The 24936-nt window shown below is 34.9% G+C and overlaps 1 protein-coding gene across 2 annotated transcripts in view; it reads right to left on the bottom strand.

Moving 5' to 3' along the window:
- Positions 1-1807: 1807 nt before the first annotated feature.
- STK17B (serine/threonine kinase 17b) overlaps positions 1808-24936 on the bottom strand; it is a 38466-nt gene continuing 15337 nt past the window's right edge. Inside the window, exons 3-8 of one of the 2 annotated variants that reach the window (XM_064286871.1) lie at positions 18448-18660; positions 12447-12591; positions 10144-10270; positions 8310-8358; positions 6658-6837; positions 1808-4455 (exon numbers count right to left, since the gene is read on the bottom strand). In XM_064286871.1, coding sequence (XP_064142941.1) covers positions 4140-4455; positions 6658-6837; positions 8310-8358; positions 10144-10270; positions 12447-12591; positions 18448-18660 — 1030 coding nt within the window. In that variant the 3' untranslated portion in view covers positions 1808-4139. The remainder of the gene's footprint in view (positions 4456-6657; positions 6838-8309; positions 8359-10143; positions 10271-12446; positions 12592-18447; positions 18661-24936) is intronic. The other variant, XM_003406159.4, reaches the window with a different exon arrangement.

Raw genomic sequence — 24936 nt, 5'->3', positions numbered from 1 at the left:
ACTCTCAATGTTGAACAGAACATCTAGAAAGAAGATCAAAAAGGAAAGAGAGGATATCAATGACACTATAAAACTAGACTTAGCAGGCATATATAGAACACTCCACCCAAAAACAGCACAATATACATTCTACTCCAGTGTACACGGACTATTCTCCAGGATAGACCAAATTTTAGGTCAAAAAGCAAGTTGTGATAAATTTAAAAAGATTGAAATCATACAAAGTATTTTCTCTGACTACATTGGAGTGAAGCTAGAAATCAATTAACAGAAAAAAAAAAAACGGGAAAATACACAAACATGGAAATTAAACTACACACTATTAACTACAATGGGTCAAGGAAGATATTACGAATCTCTTAGAGTCAAACGAAAGTGAAAGCGCAACATGCCAAACTTATGGGGCAGCAAAGGCAGTACTCAGGGGGAAAGGTAAAGCAATAAATGCCTACATGGAGCCTGAAAGGGAACTGCTCAGTTAAAAAGTTCTAACACATATCCATTTCTCCTTCCTACACAGTCAATGAATTGTCCAATTCTGTATGCCACGTCTCTCTCTTCACACTTCCTATCTCTTACACAGTGATTTTCTGATTTTATCATGTATCTTATTCCACAATCAGATTTTAAGCTTCTTGAAGAATCTCTTACGCATCTTTGTACAACAGGAAGCACAATGTCATTCATTAACATTTTCTAAAAGTATCTATTACAGACAGAGAACATATGTTTGCCTTCAAATTCATGTAGCTTTTCCAATGGACAGGATCTAATAAGCATATCTGTATTGGAAAAGGAGTTCAAAGATAATCTGGGTCAAGGGCTAGAACCTCCAGGCAAGCTTTTAAGAAATTTAGAAATACCTTCAAACAAAATACAACCACAAATGTAAAAAAAAGTGCTTTTAATTTTCAACCAAAAGAATAAATTGATAAAATAAACAGTTTACTGATATATTCATAATAATGTCTCTCTATATGCCTTTTTTTTATATATATATATGCCTTAAGCAACATGCTTATTTAACAAAAGCTAACATGGTTGTAATTTGTGTAAAATTTAAAATGAGAGTTAATGTTCTTTAAAATACTTTTATAAAATTATAAATTGATAATAATCTCCCAAAATTGGAAGTCAGATAACTTAATTTTAATAGTTTTGAAGTTAAAATACAATTGTTTATACAGCATTTAACAAGGATATGCTTCCAAGTCAGATATCAAACTGCAAACTCAAAAATAAACAGAAGAAATGTAAACAGTTATAAAACATTTATAAATGTTGCTGAGAGCAAGGCTATTCAAAGTATGGTCCGTGAGCTATTTGTGACCAGTCCAAAATGAAAAAAGAAGCCTTGTGCCAGAATGAAAATCAATTATGTCACTGATTACACTGGTTCAGCTGACTTTTTTCATCACAAGGCTTTCTTCATAAATGAAGAAATGTGTAGATTTTTATTCTGGCACAAGCGCCTTATCTCGCTACCGACTAGAGAATAGGTACTGCTCACTTCTTTAAAGGGCCACTAGAGTTTACTGTTTAGAGTTAGGTTAACTTTACAGTGGGGAAAAAAACTGAAATGACAATTTTAATTGTCATCTAAACATCATCTATTTTTAATCCTATTTATCCAGGGACTCAATCCAAATCAAACTATAAAATTCTCACAATTTAACGTTAATTTTCTGATGAGTTTGTTACTGACATTTGTTCACTTAAGAGAGGCTCTTTAGATACACATTTTTTTAATCTTGAGAGAAAAAGAAGAAAAATTTATTTCATAAATTCTCTTTAAAGATTGGCTGAATTTATTTTCACATTTCAACTTTATGAAAAGACCGGGTTTGTATAACATTTGTGCAACTACTAGTTGTTTTTTTGCTATAAAACAATGTTAGAAAAAAAGAGTATGGAAATTTGGAAATTTAGAACGTGCATTCTATTAACTAAGGGGAAGCATGTAAACTATTTTAAGATTCTTCAGAGAAAACGAAAGCTGGTATAAAATATCTTTTAAGAAATAGCTTATAATTGAAAATTCAAACATTCCTGATTCTTAGTTTTTGGTATGATATAAAACCTCTGGAAACCCTGGTGGCATAGTGGTTAAGTGCTACGGCTGCTAACCAAAAGGTCAGCAGTTAGAATCCTCCAGGCGCTCCTTGGAAACTCTATGGGGCAGTTCTACTCTGTTCTATAGGGTCACTATGAGTCGCAATCAACTCGACGGCAGTGGGTTTGGGTTTTTTTGTTTTTTTTTTATAATGCCTCTAGAAATTTAAAAGTGTAATATGATCTTTTGGGAAAGTAATCATTTTCTCATTCTCCAATGACTTACTAAGCTTTACCTGCATTATTTTAATGCTGAAGGCAAATAAATGGACAATCGATAATTTATAAACAACTCATCAGTTCAAAATTAAGTGCCCTAAATTGCTTCTTCGATGGCTAGATTATTGGGCCAAAAAACTGCTGCTTAAAGAATTTAAATGCATATTTACGTGTAATAAGAAGAGAGCTCTTTGGCACCTGAGTTGAGCACAATATACTAGAGCAAAGAATCTCTAAGATAAAGTTGTCTAAAGATTATATTTTATCTCTATACATATATACATACACCTATACATACACATATACACATATGCACACACAAGTAAAAGAAACTTGCTAAAGATGTTAAAGGAATTTGCCATTTAGCCAAATAAATTGACCTGATGATTAATAATAACTTTTCAGTCTAAAGAATTTGAAGTTTTATCAAAATTTCAGTAGGTTAAAGGTTTTAAAATAATACATGAATCAAAGGGGAACACTCAGGTACTTTTTGTCAAAATATAGTTTCTTTTGATATATAACATGATCATGAGGTTACAATTATCTTTATATGATAATACAACAGACTATGTGATAGTCACAAGGTAGAAATTCATCAAAGATTGCCCCAAGGAGTACATTTCTCCTCCCATTAATGGACTGAACCACTAGCCAATTGATGAAATGTTCTCCCCTTTTGCACTGGTCCCAGTAAAAGACCATACTTACAGGCTTCTCTGCAGATGGCCTTATGCCAATCCTCATCACTCACCAGGAATTTTACAGAAGCACTCTAGAACAGCTTGATGCCATCATATTTTATGATCACATAAACATCGCGACTGGTGACTCTAGCACTGTATTAATAGCCCTGCTGGTGCTATGATATTTTTTATGCACATTTTTAGAACTAAAACTGAGAAGACATCAAAAATTCTGTAAGCTGCCTAAGTCTGCAAACATGTTCTTTTAATATTAATATCAATATTAATAATAGTGAGAATTTTCATAGCCAATTAATATGCTTTTTTTAAAAAAAATATACGCTTAGCTGACTAAAAATAGAGCACATTCAGTTTTACCTAAGTATCTTCTCCTCTCTAGAAAGACGCTGTGGAAGACGGAAAACCTTACACTTACACACCGTCATTTTCCATCTTCCAGACCTTATTAAACCTGAAGTATGCTGCAAGCATGCAAAAGGCATTTGGGTATGCTAATGTGGCAAGGTTTCTAACACCTTTGTTCCGGTCACAGGGCCTCTCTCATGTAGCAGACCTTACATAATGGAAATCTTATGCAGTTTCAAAATACTTGAGATTAAAAAACATTTTCAATTCTAAGATGTCTCTTGAGCATCTAGAATACAGTACATATTCTGACTTAAACCTGACACTGTTTTCTTAAGCAAATTCTGTCAATACAGGCATGGTATAGGACTCAGTTTAGGCAAAAAAAAAAAAAAGCTATTAAATTAAATGTCTCATTTTGTTCAGTTTACATTCACCGCAATATAATCCAAACCATTTTTTCTCATATGTAAAACATTCCAGTTCATTTGAATTCTTTCATTAACATGGAAACTCACAATTTTATTTTTTGTCATATATTTATATATTTTCCTCTCTACAGAGCTGTATTTCAGGATAAGAAATGATATTATGCTTGAAACTAATAATTTAGCATAAAAGCACTTACCTAAATTCTTCTCTGCAAAAATGCATTTACAATATAAACATGCCATATATGAAGCTACAAACCATAATCACACACTGGAGCAGATTTAAAATTCCAAATTCAGTCTAAATGAGTCAAAGGGAAAAGTGCTAACAGAGCAAATCTGAAACAAGTTCCTGGGGATTGGGCAATGAGTCATCAAATCGAAATCTTTTGGAAACCATGCTGCTGTCCTCTGGGATATTCTCTTTGTCTTCTCGATCACCACAGGTTCCATTACAAGAAGGTTTAGAAGTCTTGTCTTCAGAGGACCTTATTGTATGATCCTGAATTTGAAAGGAACCAGAAGTTTCTTCAGGGTGAAACAAGTTTCCAAAGTCCCATTGTTGTAGCCAAGAATGAGAAAGGCAGCTTTCTGCTGTTGGCCTTTTCCTTTTGGGGGGAATGCCAGAAGAAAATTGAAAACTAAAGATCAATTGGAAAATGTCTGCAGTTTGATAGAATATGTACATTTTTCATTTACTATGAAAATAGCATATGTTTATCATATAAAATCCAAACACAAGGGAATAATAACAGCTAACACTTATTAAATGCTCTATATGCTACACATATATTATCTAATAATCACAAGAAACCCAGGAAATGGAGATTATTATTCTCCCCTTTTTACAGATAAGGCAAGTAAGATACCAAGAGGCTGGGATTTTGCCCAAGATCTCATAACTTATAAATGGTACAGTTGAGTGGAACTGTGACTCCAGAGTCTGTGCTTTTAACCATTGTACCATGTTATCACCTGTGAAAGTAAAAAGTAAAATCACTTTCCCCAGTCCCACTTCCAGAAATTTTCTCTACATATGTGTATACACACACACATACACAAGAGTTCATACGACTCATATTTTTCCTGAAAGTTGCTTTCATCACCCACTCCACAACATAGCTCAAATACCTTTCCATGTCAGTACAGAGGGAATTAACATATGCATTGACAGCTGTTATTAGTACTAATTTATTTAACCAAGCTTGATGTTCCCAGCATTTTGATATTATAAATACTACTACAATGAACACTGAGAAAATGTTTTTTTGGGTTGTTACTGTTAGTTGCTGTCAAATTGATTCTGACACAGGGCAGCCCCATGTGTGCAGAACAGAACTGCTCCATAAGGTTTCAAGACTGTGACCTTTCAGAAGCAGATTGCCAGGCCTGTCTTCTGAGGTGCCTCTGGGTGGGTTTGAACTGTTAACCTTTTGGCTAGTAGTCAAGCACTTAACTGTTAGCGCTACCCAGGGACTCCTTTATGAAAGCAATATGGTTATATTATATAATATTTCAAAAGAAGAAAAACCCATCTATATTCCTAATTCCAACCTTAATACAACCACCATTATCAATTGAGTATATATTTCTTTAATCTTTCTTTTTTATGTTCAGTTTTTTCTGATTATAAAAACTATTGATGCACTCATTACAGAAATTTTAGAATCTAGGTAAAAAATATTAAGAAAATAAAAATTACTATTTCTACTAAATGATCATTCATGTCTAAATTATAGCCAGTGAGATTTCGTTTGGACTTGCACGAAACCAAAAAAAAAAAAAAAAGAAACAAACCTTCAGTTTTTTTTTTTTTTTTCCTTTTCCAACAGAAAAAGAAACTGAGTCCTAGGAAGATTAAGTAATTGTCAGAGCTAGAAGACCTTGACAACACAACCAGGATCCCAGCCCGAGGCACTGTATTACAACTTCTACTTTATATGCAGTCAGGCCATATTAAAGTAAATAAGGCTGATCCTAGGTAAAGAAAAGGCAGGCTGGCTTTTTCTGTTCTTGCCTTGAAGTTGCCAGTGAGTGAGATAAGAGTCCCAAGCCATGGTTTCGAGTCCCTTCTTTAGTACGTTGTCAAAGGGCATCTGAACCTTAAAGATATGATAATTGATTATTTATGGGTCAAGCCCAACAGCCGCTCCTTAGAAACAGGTTTAGCTTTTTCGGTTTACTACGCAACTCTAGGGTCGCTAGGAGTCAAAACCAACTTGACAGCAATGGGTTTGATTTGGGGGCGGGGGGGCTTATTACATAACCATAGTTATTTAATTACAATCATTTATAATAAAGTATTATCATTACCAGTCATAAACCAAAAAAAAAAAGAAAAAACCAAACCTGTTGCCATCGAGTCAATTCTGACTCATAGTGACCCTATAGGGCAGAGCAGGACAGCCGCACAGAGTTTCCAAGGAGTGCCTGGTGGATTCGAATGCCAATCTTTTTTGTTAGCAGCCGTGGCACATAACCACTACACCACCAGGGTTTCCTAAGCAGTCATATGCATGATAAACCTTTTACTTCTAATTATTTTAGGGAATTTCAAGGATTAGTGGTAGATAGAAAAAAAAAAAAAAAAAACCCACTACCATCAAGTTGATGGTAGATAGAGAGAGCCCAAAGTTTCTCTTTACTCCAAGATTTCCTATTCTATATTTTCTATGTTTGCAGTTACATATTTACTATTTAATGAACTTTCATACCATCTCTCTCCTCTTTTACCTGAAACCTTAGAGCATACTTCTAATAATTTTATTATTTTAGAATTTATCTTTCTTAATGGACTTACATTATTTATTATAGTATTTAAACAAATTAATGTTGTTACTTACTCTGGATTTTTTACTAAAAGGCTCTGGATAAAGTCTGTGGCCAGCTGTGAAACTGATGAAAAAGTTTCTTCTGAGTAATCTACATTAACTTGAGAAATATTGAGGTATGTTTCTTGATTATCTTCTCCCACAAATGGGGATGTACGAGTTAACAACATATATGCTATTATACCAATATTCCTGAAAAACAATTGAGAGGAAGGGAGTTAAAAATTGTGTTAATCTTAAAATATTTATACAAAGTTTAATCAGTACTCTACGTATGCCTATCCTCAAGACTTGTACAATTAAATTATAGATTTAAATTTCTGTTAAAAGTTCCTATATTATTAAAACCAAAATAACTGTGTGGCCTCAAAGTTTGCCTCACATAAAGAGAATACAGCCAGCGGAATGCATGTGTATTATACAATTACATAAAAAATGTAACATATTAAATATATGTCATTATATCTACAATTTACCCTTCACACTGACACCAGCGGTCAGACCACAAAGCTGCTCAAAGAGCAGCATTTCCCAAACAATGTCTAACGGCACAGTAATGGTCTGTGAAATGTAATAGGTCTTTTGGGCAAATAAACCAAAATCAAACTCATTGCCACAGAGGCAATTCTGACTCACTGAGACCCTGGGGTTTGCAAATTAGCAAAGCACAAAGTTCAGCAGGTAGAGTTTCTTCACTGCCAAATTTTTCAGAGCCTTAAATATGTTCATGACATATTTAAGGGACCAGAAAAAGACAATACAATACAATACATGTCTCACCCATTTATTTAACCACAGGGCCCTTTTTGCATGGCAAACTCAGTAACAGTTTCATGGAACAAAGGGAAAAAGCCAAACTCTTCCACTTGGCCTATGGCTCAGTCCCCCAGTGTGGTCCCAATTAAACTTCCAGTATTAATTCTGGTCCGATTCCCTATCATATACTCTATGTGCTAGCCACAAAAACTCACAATTTCCTAGAGAGGTACTCTCATAAAACTAGATTTTTGTGTTGGTCTGACTCCATTTTTCTGCTTAGTAAATACTGTCCTAGTTCTTCTTGACCTAAATCAGATGTCTCTCACCTGGTGGAACATAACAACACCTTCTTGACTGCTGCTTCCTCCATGCTTATTAAGCATTTTACTTTTATCGGAGGGTCAGTATGAGTCAAAATCAACTCAACAGCACCCAACAACAACAAGAGAAAATCTAGCAGTGCATTATGATTATTTTGTTCTTTTACTAGACTAGTCTTCCTTGAGGAAAAAGATTTGTCTATTTATTGCTGTACCTTGTAGCTCAGAGACAAGGTGTTACTTAACAAAACAGACAGGTAAATTTCCCGTCGCATGATAATGATACTTGAGTACAACCTTTTAAAGAAGGCTTTGTTATTTTACATTTGGAATCAAAGATTCTCAGCATTTATATCAAACCAGTTGTCATCAAGACAATTCCAATTCACAGTGACTCCATGTGTGTCAGAGTAGAACTGTGTTCCACAGGGTTTTCAATGGCTCATTTTTCAAAAGTAAATAGCCAAGCTTTTCTTCCGAAGTGCCTCTGGGCCTCCAGCCAAGCACGCTGCACCACCCAAGGACTCCAGACTATACATTACCCAACTTTTAATAAAGGCGTTTAGGTAACTAACAAAATCTTACCACATATCCGCTGCTGTGGTAATGGGATCATAGTTCAGGATTTCTGGAGCTGAAAGAGAAAATAAAACTCAAATTCAATACTGACAAATTTAATAACATGAAAACTATATTAATTAGAATTGGATTCAATTTTGGAAAGCCCAGTGGTATAAGATCAGTAGAGATTTAGCATGGCATTAATTATCTTATGATTGTACATTTAAACATAGGTAATATTGAGCAAATTATATGACTGGATGGTTTAAAAAGAATCCATAATATTCTTGTTACATAAAAAAAGGCAAACTCATTACAGACAGGCAAGATATTAGAAGCCAGAACCTTTCAAAAAGTTTGTTTATTACCTTTTACTAATTAGTTAGCATTATTTTATTAGACTGATTTAAGTTTTTTTTTTTCAGTGTAAATAGGATCATAGCATTTACAATGACATTATGAGCAAATTAGGCTTCTTAGAAATGCTTTAGACTTTAAAGTAGATTAAATATTCCTCTTAAACTATCAAAAGCTCAATTTCCTAAGGAATTAATGCCCCATATCTCCTCATCTTCCAAAAATAAGAAGTGCAAAATAAATTCTCTACATTACCATATATTTCAAATTAGTAGAGTCTGAACTAGGATTTATGATTGAATAATAACTTTCTTGTTTCACAATATGGTTTCATAATTTCTCAAAAGATAAACTGTTTTCTAAAGCCTAACATTTTTATTAATAAAGGCTTTGAGTCATATCATATATTGTCAGCCTCTCATTACTCTACCTACAATCTTTCACATACTTTTCTGAGCTGTGTTATCTGTAACCGTAATAATTTACTTTAGGACATTATAGCCCCTATTAGCATTCAAAAGTTAGTAATTTTCTGTATTTTTCACTTTTGGGAAAGTCAACTGCCTAGCTGAGTGGCATCTGTTCTCTTTAGCTGTATCTTTTCAGTGGCTGCATGGGCTTGGAAACCCTGGTGCCGTAGTGGTTAAGTGCTATGACTTCTAACTAAGAGGTTATCAGTTCGAATCCATCAGGCACTCCTTGGAAACTCTATGGGGCAGTTCTACTCTGTCCTATGGCGTTGCTATGAGTCGGACTGACTCGACGGCAGTGGGCTTGGTTTTTGGTTTGATTTTGCATAAGCTTATCAACCTGGGCAACAACAAGAAAGGTAAAAAGATTATTACCATTAATTAAAATACTTTAAATTTGTATACTGCTTCATACAACTCAAAGATCTTTCATATACTCATTTGATTACTTTAGTACAATATTTCTAGATCACCTAATCATAGCTCTTTTTGGCACCCTTCTTCAAAACTATCCTTTCACAGCTCTAAACAAACCCTCACCTTGTAAAACAGCAGCCACAAACAGCAAGGAGTACTGCTAACAACTCCTGCCAAACAGAAAATCTTTGTATTATAAGCAGCTTTAGATTTGCTGCCAGGACAGAAGTAGAAGTGAGGTCTATCCAAGAGTCAGGCTTCAAGGACAATAATGGGTCACTGATTTTCTCAGTTTATGTACTTTTTTTTTTTCATTTTTCTCCTGTTTTTTAACTTCCTGTCTCTTTTTACATTTTTACATTTCTTTTTCTCCATGTATAAAGCCTTTGCACACAAAAATCAAACTTTTGCACTTATATTTTCAATGTCCTCTGAACTGTTTTGAAGTCTCAATAAGCCTACATTCACCATAGTCTATTCAAAGGTATCAAATGTATTTAAATATTTGAACCAAATGTATCCTGAAATTACATGCTCTAGAATATTGTTTTATACAGGTATTATTTGCTCAATAAATTTAAAAAATGGTGTAAAAAGTAAAAGGAAATCCTTACCTAAGTATTCTGGAGTTCCCATGATTTCCCGAAGTTCACATGCATTCCCTATTTTTCGAGACATTCCAAAATCCACAATTTTTATGTCTCCAAGAGGATATATACTGCTCAATAATATATTTTGTGGCTAAATAAAGCACAACAGAAAAGTTAATATATAATAAAATACTACTCTCAGATCAGTAATAAATGGAATTTATTGTTTACCTACTATATATTTCATTGAGTCACTTATCAAACATTTACTGAAATTTAGGAAGAAGTATGCACCCAATAAGAGCCCTGGTGGCACAGTGGTTTAGAGCTCGGCAGCTAACCAAAAGGTCAGCAGTTCAAATCTACCAGTCACTCCTTGGAACCCCTATGGAGAAGTTTGATAGGGTTGCTATGAGTCAGAATTGACTCGAAGGCAACAAGTTTGGGTCCTTTTGTTTTTTATGCAGCCAATGATGAATAAGGCCAAATAAACACTCAAAGAGATTTCCAGTTCAGAGGAGAGTTAGTTAGTTAGACAAACAGATAGATTATACTCAGTAATAAAGAAAAGACTATCAAATTCTGCCCATAAAAAGGTCCAAGAAGGTTTTTCAGTAGAAATGACGCTTAAGCTGTCTGAAAGGATAAGTAGGAGTATGCCAGTTAGAAAGGTGCTCTAGGGAATAGCATAAAAGAAGGCATGAAGGACTGAAAATGCATACATTTCCAGAAACAGAAAATGGTTCAGTACAGTGTGATGGTTCTGGATGAGTTGTGTCTGATTGTTGCTTAGGTTTCTAGCTTAGACAATAAAGTACATGGTAGGTTTCCTCCATTACCTTCTAGATCTTGGGCTCTGCTTTACTGCCCCACGCCTAAGGCCTACTACAAAACTCCCTGCTGCTGTCAAACTCCATACACCAGCTGAGGTGCTGCTCCCAAAGTCTGTGAGAAGAATCATAACCATCTCCTAACTTTGAGAAAAGCCCAAGCTCATTTACTGTCAAATCACAGAGACCATTACAGGAGAATAGGTAAGGGTAAATAGCTCTGTAGGTTCTCAACTACAGGATTTATGGTATATAAGGGTTGGGTTCTGGGAAGGCCAGGTTTATATGCCACCCTTGATTTCAACTGTTATGTGATGCTATGTAACCTACTTGATTTGTCCTTAGCATGAAAAAGACCCAAAAGAAAGCAGGTGGGGGTATGATTATCCTGATATTTACCATATTGTTTCTTTCCCAATATCTTATCGGTAAGAGAAATGGCAGTGATGCTACAGGATAAATACCCCTCCTTCCCATTTATTGTTAGCCCAACACAGAAGAAAGAAGAGGTTTTTTTTTTTTTTTTTTAAAGGTGGAAGAAAAAGAAGGAAAGATGGTAAGTCCAATTTGAGAAATAAATGTTATAGTTTCTACAGGACATCTGTGCGAGAAAGATGTGGCGGTCTGCTTCTGTGAAGATTACGACCTTGGAAACCCTATGGGCAGTTCTACTTGTCCAACAGGGTTGCTATGAGTTGGAATCGATGTGACAGCAGTGGATTTGTTTTTTTTGGTTTCCAGGACATCTAAATGATAATCTGCAGTTGGAAAAAAGGATCCAGAATTCAGGAGAGAGGCCTAGGATGATATAGGTAGAGATTTGGAAGTCATCATTATGAAAATAGTAGTGGAAGTCATAGACAAGATCATGCATGGGGACTATAAAAAGAAAAAAATAGAAAGAGAAGGGTCCAATATCCAAAGAAATAAGAGACATTTAGATTGATCCATATTTTAAGGTCCTTGTGTGGCTGTGGAGGAAGAATAATGAGAAAGGGTAATAACATGAGAGGCTTTAGTGTTAGTTTAGGGGCCTAAATGGTCTGCGGAAAAAGGAAAGAGCCAAAAGACTAAAAGCCTCAAGAGAAGATGAATGAGTATAACGGGAGCAAAGAAATGAGGACTCATAGGAGGTTATCTTCAGAGATGGAGATTAGAATTGAGTATTTCAGAAGTAGGCAGATTTGTAAGATAAGAAGGTACAGGACGTAGCTGTAAGAAAGGGATAAAGTAGAATATGTGTATGATTAGATTTTTTTTTTTTAGAATATACAGAAATGATGATTTTAAGAGCCCAGTGATTGATTTCAGCTGCTTATATATGCAGTCATCCCTATGCCAATACAAAACTAAGGCCATGTAGCCCATAGGTAAGCAGTGCAGGCGACACCCACGATCAGATTGTTGGTTGCTATCGATGCCAGCTTGCACTTGTGCATACCAAGAACGAAGGAGAAATACCAATGTCGTGTTACTTAAACTCACATGTTACATTACCTTTAAATCAAGGTGTACAATGTTATTTTGATGTAGATAACAAACTCCTTCAAGTATTTGCTTAATGAGTCTGATAACATCATTTTCAGAAACCATTTCAGCCAGCTCAGGTAAACACAGGTTGAAAATTTCCCCACCTGCAGCACTGAAATAAAATTTAAATAATAGAAACTTGAAAAATCATTAACCTAAAAATGACAACTCTTACATACGGCATACATGTTAAGTAAAAGACACGCAGCCATCCAAACTTTAGTCACTAGATATACTTAAGGACTAGGGGGTGTGGGAAAGAGGAAGAATCTTTAAGGAGGGAAATAAATGACAAAACTATTTTAAATTCCAGGTACTAATAACTGAATAATTAATAAACAAAATTGAATAGCTTTGTAATTCAGTAATATTATAAGCCACTGCAACCTGCATTAAAAATAATATGATAACACTACAAGCTTAGCTCTGCTCTATGCCCTCATATATATATAAGAATATCATTTTCTGGGTATCATCTACTTTGATCCACATGACAACCATGTGAGGTAGGTAGCTATCATTCCCATTTTTACAGACAAGCAACACAGGTACAAAGAGGTTAAGCAACTTGTACAAGGTCACACAATAAACAGGACAGGGTGGGGGGCGGGTAGTGTCAGAATGTGAATCTGCCTAATTGACCCAATATATTGTATTGTAGTTGTAGCTTCACATAGAATACCTGGGGTCAGAATCTCTTTTTTTTTTTTTTAAAGAATTAAAAATCTAAAGAATGCTGATAAAGTCGTAGTAAAAAAAAAAAAAAAAAATCCCTAGGTTTGGAAACAAATGATCTGAATTTAAATCCTAACTGCTATTTACCAGCAACATCATTTAGGGCTAGTTACTTAAGCTGAGTTTCTCCTTCTATAAAAATGGAGCTATCACTGAATTTTTTTTTTTTGAGAGTTAAATCTAAATAAACAAGATAAAATGTGTTAGTAATCACAAGATCAAAAAAACTAAATGGTTACTTATCAAATTTATACAGTATATTTGGAAATGTCTCAAGTAAAACAAAGTCTTTGTGATAAAATAAAAATTCACTCACTCTAGAAAACACTGTTATTTTTATTTACTTGGTTCACTGCGGTACCCTCAGCCTTAAGAGCAACGTTCTGGCATGTAGTAGGTGTTCAATAAGTGTTTGTTGAATAAATGAATGATGGATTATGCAGTCATTCATTAGGGTGGCGGAAACTGAGATTCAGAAGTTTTGGTGACTGCATGTCATATGTATTAGGAGCCATGAGAAGAAAAAAATACTCAATGGTGGTCTCAAATTTGTGTCCCAAATTGAAGGTCATAAGGGCTGACACTTCACAGTGCAGATGCAACTTGTAATCTAGCCATCTGACAGGGTGCCAGTTAGAGGCCACAGGATTTGCTGCTTTACACTTTGGCTTATGACATTCCAGAGAAAACTCTGTGGGAAAGCTGGTAAGGAACTCTGTGATAGCTTTAATCACACACACTTCACTTCCATCCTCCCACCCATTCTCAACAACCTGGAAATTCATAATAAATTAACTTCAATATCTGTCTCACAGTACTATGGTAAAGACAATTAATCTGAGTATGAAAAATTTAGTTTACTGTTAAGTTTATAACAGTGAACTCCAAACTAAGGTATAGAAAAATAATATTAGAAATTCTCATTAGGTTTACTCATTTTTAATCTCTATGAATAGTTAAGACACAGACTTCTCTGGCATCCCCTGGGTCAGTACGTCGGATGTTTCCTGACACACCTTCTCAAGGTCTCCTGAGGGAAGAGTGGGAGCTCCACAACCCAGGTTGGCAGTGGCACCCTCCCTCCTTCCTGTTCTGGTTACATTATTCACATTTAAATGAATCCTCTCAAAACAGAATCTTTTGCAAAGTTTCAAATTTACAGAGAAGCTGAAAGAATAGTATAATATACACCCTTATACACTTTACCTTGATTCACCAGTTTTTGAAATTTCTCCACATTTATTGAACCATTTGAAAGTAAGCTACAGGTATCAGCTTTTCCTTTGCATGCTTAAGTATTCATTTCTAAGAATAAGGACATGTTCCTAACACAACCATCACCAGTATTAAATCTAAAAGGTTAATAATAATTCAATAGTATGAATGTGTATATGTGTACCTTTGATGTATTTTTATGTTTTGAATCATGTAAATCTTTTATAATTTAAATAGAAAGGATTTAAAAAATCATATCCTGATTGAATAAAAACATAAACAAATGTACTTAATTACATATCTGACTATACACCCTTAGTGGGCTGTGTCCTAAGGACAAAAAGAGCAGCAAAGAGTTGCTGAACTTTATTAAACAGTTTGTTGTTGGTTGTAGTATTAGTATTATTATGCAAACACTATTTTGTACATATTGTAGGACAGAGCAAACTAAGGTTTTCACTGTGGGAGAACAGAGATGCAAATATGGGACAAAAGAAGGTGATAAAGAGCCTTGTGGTGGCAGATTTGAATTGGGATTATCAGAATGAAATCATGATTTTCAAAAACATCATTTCTTAGTGCTATTCTTAGAAAAAGCTGCATGGATTGAATTATGTCCCCCCAAAAATGTGTGTATCAACTTGGTTACGCCATGATTCCCAGTATCGAGTGGCTGCCCTCCGTTTTGTTATTGTAATTTTAAATTGAGAGGATTAGGGTGGGATTGTACCACCACCCTGACTCAGGTCCTCTCCCTGATCCCTGGGGTGTGACTTGCACCACTTTTATCTTTCAAGACATAAAGGAAAGAGAAGCGAGCAGAGAGTGGGGGACCTCATACCACCAAGAAAGCAGTGCTGGGAGCAGAGCGCATCCTTTGGACCTGGGGTTCCTGAGCAGAGAAGCTCCTAGTCTGGGCGAAGATTGATAAGAAGGCTGACAGAGAGGGAGAAAGCCTTCCGCCAGAGCTGACACTCTGAATTTGGACTTTTAGCCTACTTTACTGTGAGGAAATAAACTTCTCTTTGTTAAAGTCATCCACTTGTGGTATTTCTGTTACAGCAGCACTAGATGACTAAGACAAAGGCCTAGAGGCTAGCACCCAGATCCTGGTTTCTAAACACAATCCCCACTGAAAGGAGCCAGAACTTTTAGGGAGATGACTGATTACAGGTCCATGTCAGGGGAAATATACGGTGAACCTGGAAACCTTGTGCCATAAAGCAAGGAAGTCCTTAAAGACTATTGAAATCTTTTCAAAAGGACACAGGAAGTAGCTTGAAAGAGCACACTGGCTAAATTTAGAACAATTTGAACATGAAAAATAATGACAGAAACTGATTATAACCCATTAATTTAAAAACAAAACCATGAATCCATAGTGAAATTTTAAAAAGGTAAAGAAAGGAAGGGGAACTCTTCTTTATAGGAGAATACCTGCTTATTAGAAGGAATAATAATCAGGTGCCAATAAATTGGCTCTGACTCATGATGACCCATTTGTGTCAGAGTAGAACTCTGCTTCATGGGGTTTTCAACAGCAGATTTTTTGGAAGTAGATTGCTAGGCCTTTCTTCCAAGATGCCTCTGGGTGGACTTCAACCTCCAACCTTTTGGTTGGCAGGCAAGTGCTAAACATTTGTACCCCTAGAGACTCCAGAAGGAATAAAAGAATTAGAAAAATCACTATTTTTTTTTTTTTTAACATTTGTTGTAACTACTAATTCAGGCAAATATCATCAAGAGATACTGAAATCACTGGACAAAAAGTTGTTGGAGAATTTTCACATGGATTCAAAATATCACAACACAGATCACTGATCAATTACAAACAGAAAAATGTTCCTTTACAGTGGAAAGAGCTGGCAAATACTACCTAACCATGTTCAAACTTAGCAAACCCAGTAATGGAACCAAATCAAACTCACTGCCATCAAGGAGATTCTGACTGATGGCAACCCTATAGGACAGAGTAGAACTGCCCCATAGGGTTTCCAAGGCTATAAATCTGTATGGAAAGAGACAGGCACATCTCTCTCCCACTGAGTGGCTGGTGGGTTCAAACTGCTGACCATTTGGTTAACAGCCAAGTGCTTTAACCACTGCACCATCAAGGCTCCTAATAATGGAACAATGTGATATTATTGTCAGTAGATTTGATACAATAAGAAATACACATTGTCACTCACACTGTTTTCTCGCCCAAAATGTTTAACCTAAATCTAGTCAAGAGGAACAATAGGACCAGGATATGGGACATCTTACAGGACAACCGGCATCGATCTTCCCTCCAAAAAGTCTATGTCATGAAAAAACAAACCAAAGACTGACTGAAAAAGCTTAAAAAGCAAGTACAACTTGGGAAACCTAACTGGACCTTGTAACGGAAGGGGGGAAAAAAATAGGACTATAAGACATTTGGAGACAATCAAAGAAATTTAAACACAGACTGTATATTAGATGATATCATGGAATTATTGTTAACATTTTAGGTTTAATATCAGTGATAGTTATGCAGGAAAATGCCCTTATTCTTAGAAATAAATACTTTAGCATGCAAAGGGAAGTTTTCATAATACAGCTTACTTTCAAATGGTTCAGTAAATGTGGAAAAAGGTCAAAAATTAGTCAATCAAGGTGAAGGGTATAAGGGTGTTAATTATACTATTCTTTCTGAAATTCTGCAAAATTAAAGTTGAGGGAGAAAAATGAGTATATACAGTGGGTGGGGAGGGGACCAAGTTGGTAATAGTGATTAGAGTAAAAGATTCCTCTATTTTCCCCATATAAAGGTTATGCCGCCTGTCTAACCAAGTTTTTACCTTTGATGGATATGCGTGCTGTGACAATGCAATCACAAAAGTGGTAATTAAACAAAAGACCTAGCAATAATTTTTAGTCTCAGTTGCTCTGGTAAGAAATTAAATATACTAATCCACTCAAACATTTGCTCAGTGCCTGCCACATTTCAGCCGTGAGGTACAGAGATCCATCACAGCCTTGCCCTTAGAGAACTCAGTCTGCTGGGCAGGGCACCTGAATCAATTTGAGTGTAAGGTCCATCAGTAAAATGTGTTTGATTTGTTTGATGTATTTTGTTGTTGCTGTTTAGATGAACCCCAGAAAGAGGCTCTTATGAAAGTGGTCAATATTCTTATGTATATTTGTCCTCCAAATCTAGTATTCCATTAATGTTTTTTTAAAAATGTTAGCTAATGTTTACATACTTCAAACATTCAGATGTCGTGCAAGTAGATAACTTTTTTAAGGTCAGATAAAGATCCTTAACAAAAATAATCACAAAATGTATGAAAAGTGAAATCATATTGGTAGTATCATGGCCTTTTCTGTAATTCTAATTTATTTTGAGGGTGCTTTAAAAAATGCCTTAATATGGTCTCAGTGTTCTAGGAAACGTACTTAACCATCCTCTACCCACATCGGATGAGTTGCTGAATTTTTGGGTGTTTTTAATTTTTCACTGACTTGTAGGAAGGGGTATGTTTTTTTCTTATCGCTGGGTGGGGTTATACTTTCTAATATTGTGTTTTACACACACACATACTAACTACATGTGTTTCTTTAATCTAGGCAAACCTTTATATCCTCCTTGGATCATTTCCTTGAAGGTGTTTTTCAAATAGATGGACAAAATATACAAATGAGTTCAATTCTATTTGCTCATCAGATTGTTTTCCAGAAAAACTCAGCCAATTTTCCACTCCATTAGCAAAACAGAAATACTCATTTCTCCACATTCCCCAAACATTGCACGTCATTCATTTATTTTATGATGTTTAATTAGTACTTTAAAATTTTTCTATGTGTGTGAGGCTGTACATTTAGCCTTGTGAAAATATTTAACATAAATTGTATCCTTTTAATATTATATCAATAGGAATCTGTACAAGTTCTTATAATTTTATCATCCTTATTCTTATGTTTCAAAAGGCAGCTGACCCTACTGATTAAAATAGGTACCATAAATATACTTAAATTTGCTAAAATGCATACTTACTATTCCAGTATCAATATAATTTCACTTGCATTTTCATAGACTTCATGGAGGTTAATCACGTGGGGACAGGACTTTGCCAGTTCAAGTACAGCGATCTCATGTAAAATCTCTGCTCGACAATCCTGTCCTCTTCTTCTCTTTTTTAGAAACTTTGCAGCATATTCTTGGCCAGTAGATTTTGATATACATTGTCTAACCACAGCAAATTTTCCTCTGGAGGGAAAAATGAGGAAAATCAATTATAACTTTTCTGTAGGAAAAAAATGAATCAAATATTGTATGTACTTCTACAGGAATTGCACTATTGTTGCATAAAAATATAAAAGGCAAACTGTAATAACAAGATAAGACACAGAAGTTTATTTGCTCCTCAATGGTATGATGATATTATCATTGCGGGGGGGAAATCTTATTTACATGCCAACTCCATGCCATACTTTTCATATAAATTATTGGTTTGAAAATCAAAACAATCCTATATATATAAAATATGATTCTCTTTGTTTTACAAACTCCAGGAAGGATATGTAACTTAACCAAAGTAAAGATTGAAACTTGGGTCTATTTCCAAAGTCCATAATCTTCAGAGGGTGTCACGTTAACTTTCTAATCAAAACAGCCTTCCCTCCAACATAAATAAAATGAATGTAGAAATGAGTATTTGACTTATTTATTTTATTGACGTAATCACTTTATCTTCCAATGCCACTTTTATTGAGCTTTGGACTTTTTATCACAATTCCTTAGTCATTTAGTATATCTCTTAGTACTGCTCAGTACTTTATGAAGGCTGTAATACATACCAAAGGTATATGCATCCTATGGAGATTAGTCAAAAGCACTTCATGATCAACTAAGAAAATAGATGCTTATCAACAATTATGTAGAAACACACCCACTAAGGTTATATTGACCATTTTAGGAATAAGTAAGTCTTTAGTCTCTTCAAAACCTCAGCCAGTTTTTTTTTTTTTAAGACACTTAAAAATCAGAGTTTTTATTGGCAAATTTGTGTATTCCAAGTCTACGATCTCCCAAAATCTGGTTTCCCAAAGACTTAAAGCTATTTTCAGTTTGACTATTTCTCAACTAATAAAAGTTAAATTGCCTTCCCAGAAAAATGTACACATGACCTTAAATAGGAAGTTGTACATATTCCAGAAGGTTTTCAGATTTCTAAACCTATCCATGAACTTCATTATCCTGAAGCTCAAAGGTCAAATTACTCTCCAGTTTCTGGGTCTCACAAATCGTTAAATAAAGGCTAATTCAAAGATTAATTTTTGTTCCACAAACCTCTTGCCCCAGTCTCACTAAGAATATACTTCTATCCCAGCATATCAGGAAAATAATTTTTAATACACTTGGTATTCACAGGGAATGGATGAGATATACTAGCAAAATAAATTGTTTGACTGTATTCTAGTTGCTATTCCCAAGGGCCAGAATGACCAAGATTCCTGCTCTTTATTTCTCACATTTTCTCAAACTTGGGTGTTTCAGTGAAAAACACTAGAAACCAAGCTGAAAAAATGTAGCTACTAATGCAAAAAAAAAAAAAAAGCGACCAAGGTAAAATCTTACTCATCTACATTTATCAAAACATACATCAACTAAATAAATTTACATTACAAATCTAATTATCTGCAAGCACTTTTGAGACTGGAGAATGTTTAATTTAACTATAAAATATTAGCTTACTGTATGCAAAAGGAATACAAATCGACACATTTCAATGAGCACGCAGAAATATAAATCAATTCCTTTATATTGAAATGACTTGCCACGTTTTATAAATGTTATACTGGATAAACTGAGTCAGAATGAGATTAAATAACGCATGAAAGGTCATATATGGAATTAGAGTGCCAAGAATTAGACTGTGAATGTGAATTCCTAGCTTTCTGTTCTAACCGCTACAAAACAATTCCTCCCTTTTAAATTATTTTTAATAAATTCAACTCACTTCTGCCAATTCATATTCAGATTTAGAAGCAAAAAATGAGTTTAAAACAGGTATGAAAAAGTGAGTTTTATAAAGAAATCCACCTTGTAAAAATTTAGGAACTAAAAACTAGTTAGCCAAGGAAATTATGCATTTGAAAAAATATAGTTTACAGTATCAGTGTGACAATTTAGTTCTGTTATAATCTTTTTTAAAAATAATTTTTATTGTGCTTTAAGTGAAAGTTTACAAATCGAGTCAGTCTCTCACATATAAACTTATATACACCTTACTACATACTCCCATTTACTCTCCCCCTAATGAGTCAGCCCACTCCCTCCTTCCAGTCTCTCCTTTTGTGACGGTTTTGCCCATTTCTAACCCTCTCTACCCTCCCATCTCCCCTCCAGACAGGAGATGCCAGCACAGTCTCAAGTGTCCACCTGATACAAGTAGCTCACTCCTCATCAGCATCTCTCTCCAACTCATTGTCCAGTCCCTTCCATGTCTGATGAGTTGTCTTCGGGAATGATTCCTATCCTTGGCCAACAGAAGGTTTGGGGACCATGACCGCCGGGATTCTTCTAGTCTCAGTCAGACCATTAAGTCTGGTCTTTTTATGAGAATTTGGGGTCTGCATCCCACTGTTCTCCTGCTCCCTCAGGGGTTCTCTGTTATGCTCCCTGTCAGGGCAGTCATCCGTCGTGGCCAGGCACCATCTAGTTCTTCTGGTCTCAGGATGATGTAAGTCTCTGGTTCATGTGGCCCTTTCTGTCTCTTGGGCTTATAATTATCTTGTGACCTTGGTGTTCTTCATTCTCCTTTGATCCAGGTGGGTTGAGACCAATTGATGCATCTTAGATGGCTGCTTGTTAGCATTAAAACCCCAGACACCACACTTCAAAATGGGATGCAGAATGTTTTCTTAATAGAATTTATTTTGCCAATTGACTTAGATGTCCCCTGAAGCCATAGTCCTCAAACCCCTGCCCTTGCTGCACTGACCTTCGAAGCATTCAGTTTATTCAGGAAACTTCTTTGCTTTTGGTGCAGTCCAGTTGAGCTGACCTTCCCTGTATTGAGTATGGTCCTTCCCTTCACCTAAAGTAGTTCTTATCTACTATCTAATCAGTAAATAACCCTCTCCCACTCTCCCTCCCTCCCCACTCTCATAACCACAAAAGAATATGTTCTTCTCAGTTTATATTATTTCTCAAGATCTTATTGTTATAATCTTATAGCTAATTAAATTAACACTTTCTATCCAATTATTTAGGGTATTCTCAAGAAGCTTTCTTAAACAAGTGTTGTATTCTTTAATCAAGGGCAAAGGTGACCAAAGGATATTGGTAATTATTTCCTAATGCTCACCACTAAGTAAAAGCTCCATGAGGGCAAGGGCCATGTTTGTCCTAATTACTACAGTAATTATGAAACCTACACTGTACTAACACAGTGTAGTTATCTGTTAAATGAATGCAAATACCTGTTGAATGAATGCAAGGGTTATGCCTACTATAATACCATACTCCGTGCTATTTTGTATACTATTTTTTTTTATACTTAAAGCATTTGTATTTCTTTTAAAGCTGATTTAAGATTCCAGTAGAGCTATATACATAAAAAAAAATACACACACATATTTTCACTAATATGCTGTTAAAAAAGGTAAATATTTTTAATATAATTATCAGCTGTCTTAAAAAAAAGAGGTATTTTTTTCTATTTTAAAATGCTAGTTGTGGTTTAAAACTATCAAAACTATGCCATTTTTAATATCTATGTTCCTGTGCCAACTTTAATAGAAAAATTCAAGGAAACCTAAAATCCTTAACAGTAATACTTAATTCATGCCCTGAAAAGGCTGATTAGATTTCCCAGCAGTGAAAAGCTCCAATAGTTACTGTTCTGCATTCTAGAATGCACAATAAAATGTGAAAGGAGGGGGGAGGGTAAGCCACAAAGGAAGCTGACTTTATTTCTGAATCTGCCTCACCCTTCTAACCACAGGAGTCCTATGAAACCTTGCCTCACTTGGGGGAGGGGTGGAAAAAACTTACCCAACATGCTAAAAAACAGAACAATGCAATTTCTTTGAGAACAGTCAAAAATGGACTTCTAATTTTTGTATATTTTCCTTTAGTTTGCTGTTTATAAACTCTTAAACACTGTTCTTAAAATTAATTTAAAAAGTTGATTTAGAAAGATAACTGTAGTTTACCACACGCTAAAATTATGTCTATATACTTTGAAATTGCAAGATTCTATTCCTAATTTCTACTTCACAAAATTATAGGATACTAAAATTTGTAACAATGTTGAAAGAAATTTAAGGATCTTCTTAACAGATTCATGATTCCCAATTTATCAAGGTTTACTAATTAAATATATCAATAATTAAATCTATCAATGTTTATCATTTGACTCATCAGTCCAAAGCAATTAAAAGAAAAATGTTAGGTCTCTTTCATGAAAATATTAGAAGATGAGATATTAGCAATCTGAATTTGTTTTATTCCATTATAATTTTTTGCTCTAAAATATTAAAAAGTACACTTGATTTGAATTTGATTGTTATTTATAATGGCACCCCTTTTATTAAACAATTTGGAATTTTTAATATTGTTCCCTTCAAGGTTTAATTTCTCCAAAACCCTCAAAGAAAAGAAAAATGATATACACTTTCTAACTAGTTAACCAGTTGCCACTGAGTAGACTCTGACTCCTGGCAACCCCACGTGTGTCAGAGTAGAACTGTGCTCCACAGGGCTTTCAGTGGCTGGTTTTCCAGAAGTAGATCACCAGGCCTTTCTTCCAAGATGCCTCTGCTTAGATTCCAACCTCCAACATTTCAGTTAGCAGCACACTCAGTCTACACCACAGTTTGTACCACCCAAGGACTCCACACACTGCTCAGCTTCCATAACATCCCTTATTTTGCAAAGATAATTTAATAAATGCATGTAAAATTTACTCATCAAAACAGTAATTCAGAAAAGTAAAAAAAAAAAAAAAAATGCCCTTTACTGTAGTCAAGGCTTTGCATATTCAATTCCCTACCCAAAGCAGTTTCCAAACATTTCTGCAATAAAATGCAACTTGGAGATAATCTAATCCACCTTTCCATTTTAAAGAAAAGGAAATCACAACTAAGCAGGCCACTAAGTTTAGATTCAGAGCAAAGACAGGTAAATTGGCTTCCAGCATAGCCTGTTTCTACTAATATACTGTATGACACAAATTTGATATGGCTGTTGGGGGTGGGGATGGGAGAAAACTCTTAATAGAATCTTAGGTTGCTTCAACAGAGGTAATAGTTTTGTTGTATATGAAATGGTCAGATGTTGACAATAATTTATGCCCAATTCTAGGCCCCATTTTAAGAAGGACAATGAAAAATACAAAGTGGTCCAGAAGACTGGATCAAGGAAGGCTGTCTGGAAATCACATCACATGATGAGTAGTAAAGGAAACCGGCAATATTTAGCAATACTAAACATTAGAAGGTTTTCACCTGGGTGGATGTTATATGCAGCTACAAAAAGAGAACCATGTCAATTGGGTAGATGTTAGCAGAGCAGAAAACAGAACTTTCTATGCCTAAGAGGTGCCCACAAAATAGAACAGAGAAATCGTCTGAGGTAGTAAGTTCCCCATCACTGAAGCACTCAGATTAGGGCTGGATAACAGCTTGTCAGGGAAATTACAGAAAAGACTGCTGCACTGTGTAAAAAATTATATTAGAAGACCGCTGATGTCCTTCCAATGCAAAGATTCCATGACTATTCAATGTGAGATAGACAAAACCAAAAACCAAACTCAGTGCCGTCGAGTCGATTCCAACTGATAGCAACCCTATAGATATAAAAAAAAAAAAAATAGATATAGGCAACCAAAAAAAAAAAACAAAACAAAACAAAACACCTTACTCCTTCCTACTATAATACAAAGGGAAATAATTATAGATTTAAAACAAAACAATTTCTTAAAAACATTCCTAAAAGATTTTTAAGCTATATATATTTTTGTTCACAAGAGACTTTTTTAAATTGTGCTAAAATACATATGACAAAAGATTGCTGTTTTCAACCAGTCTTAAGTGCATGATTCAGTGACATTAATCACATTGTCCACGCTGTGCAAGCGTCACCACCATCCACTTCTAATCTGTATCTCTTAATATACCATTAAAATAACCAAATGTTTTACAAGTAAAATTATAAATAAATATACCAGGGGATTATGCCATCTACTTTTACATTTAACTCTTAGTTTGATGAGGTAGATATTAACATCATCCTTATTTTGCAAAATAAAAAAAGTAGTTACAACCAACAGCTGGTAAGGGAAAAAGCCAGAACTTGCCTTTACCCTTAAGATAAAAGACCACCAAGAACAGAAACACTTTGCACAGTTCAGTCAATTTTTGTTTTCACACTGAGATTTTCAAAGATGAAAATCAATCATACAATTTTACTGTACATCAATACAAACATGGACTTATTTTAATATAAGAAAAAACATTTACCTCCAGAACTAAAATC

This window comes from Loxodonta africana, chromosome 6 (assembly GCF_030014295.1).
Source record: "Loxodonta africana isolate mLoxAfr1 chromosome 6, mLoxAfr1.hap2, whole genome shotgun sequence".
Classification (NCBI taxonomy): Eukaryota; Metazoa; Chordata; class Mammalia; order Proboscidea; family Elephantidae; genus Loxodonta; species Loxodonta africana.
This window is presented reverse-complemented; position numbering and strand designations above follow the sequence as displayed.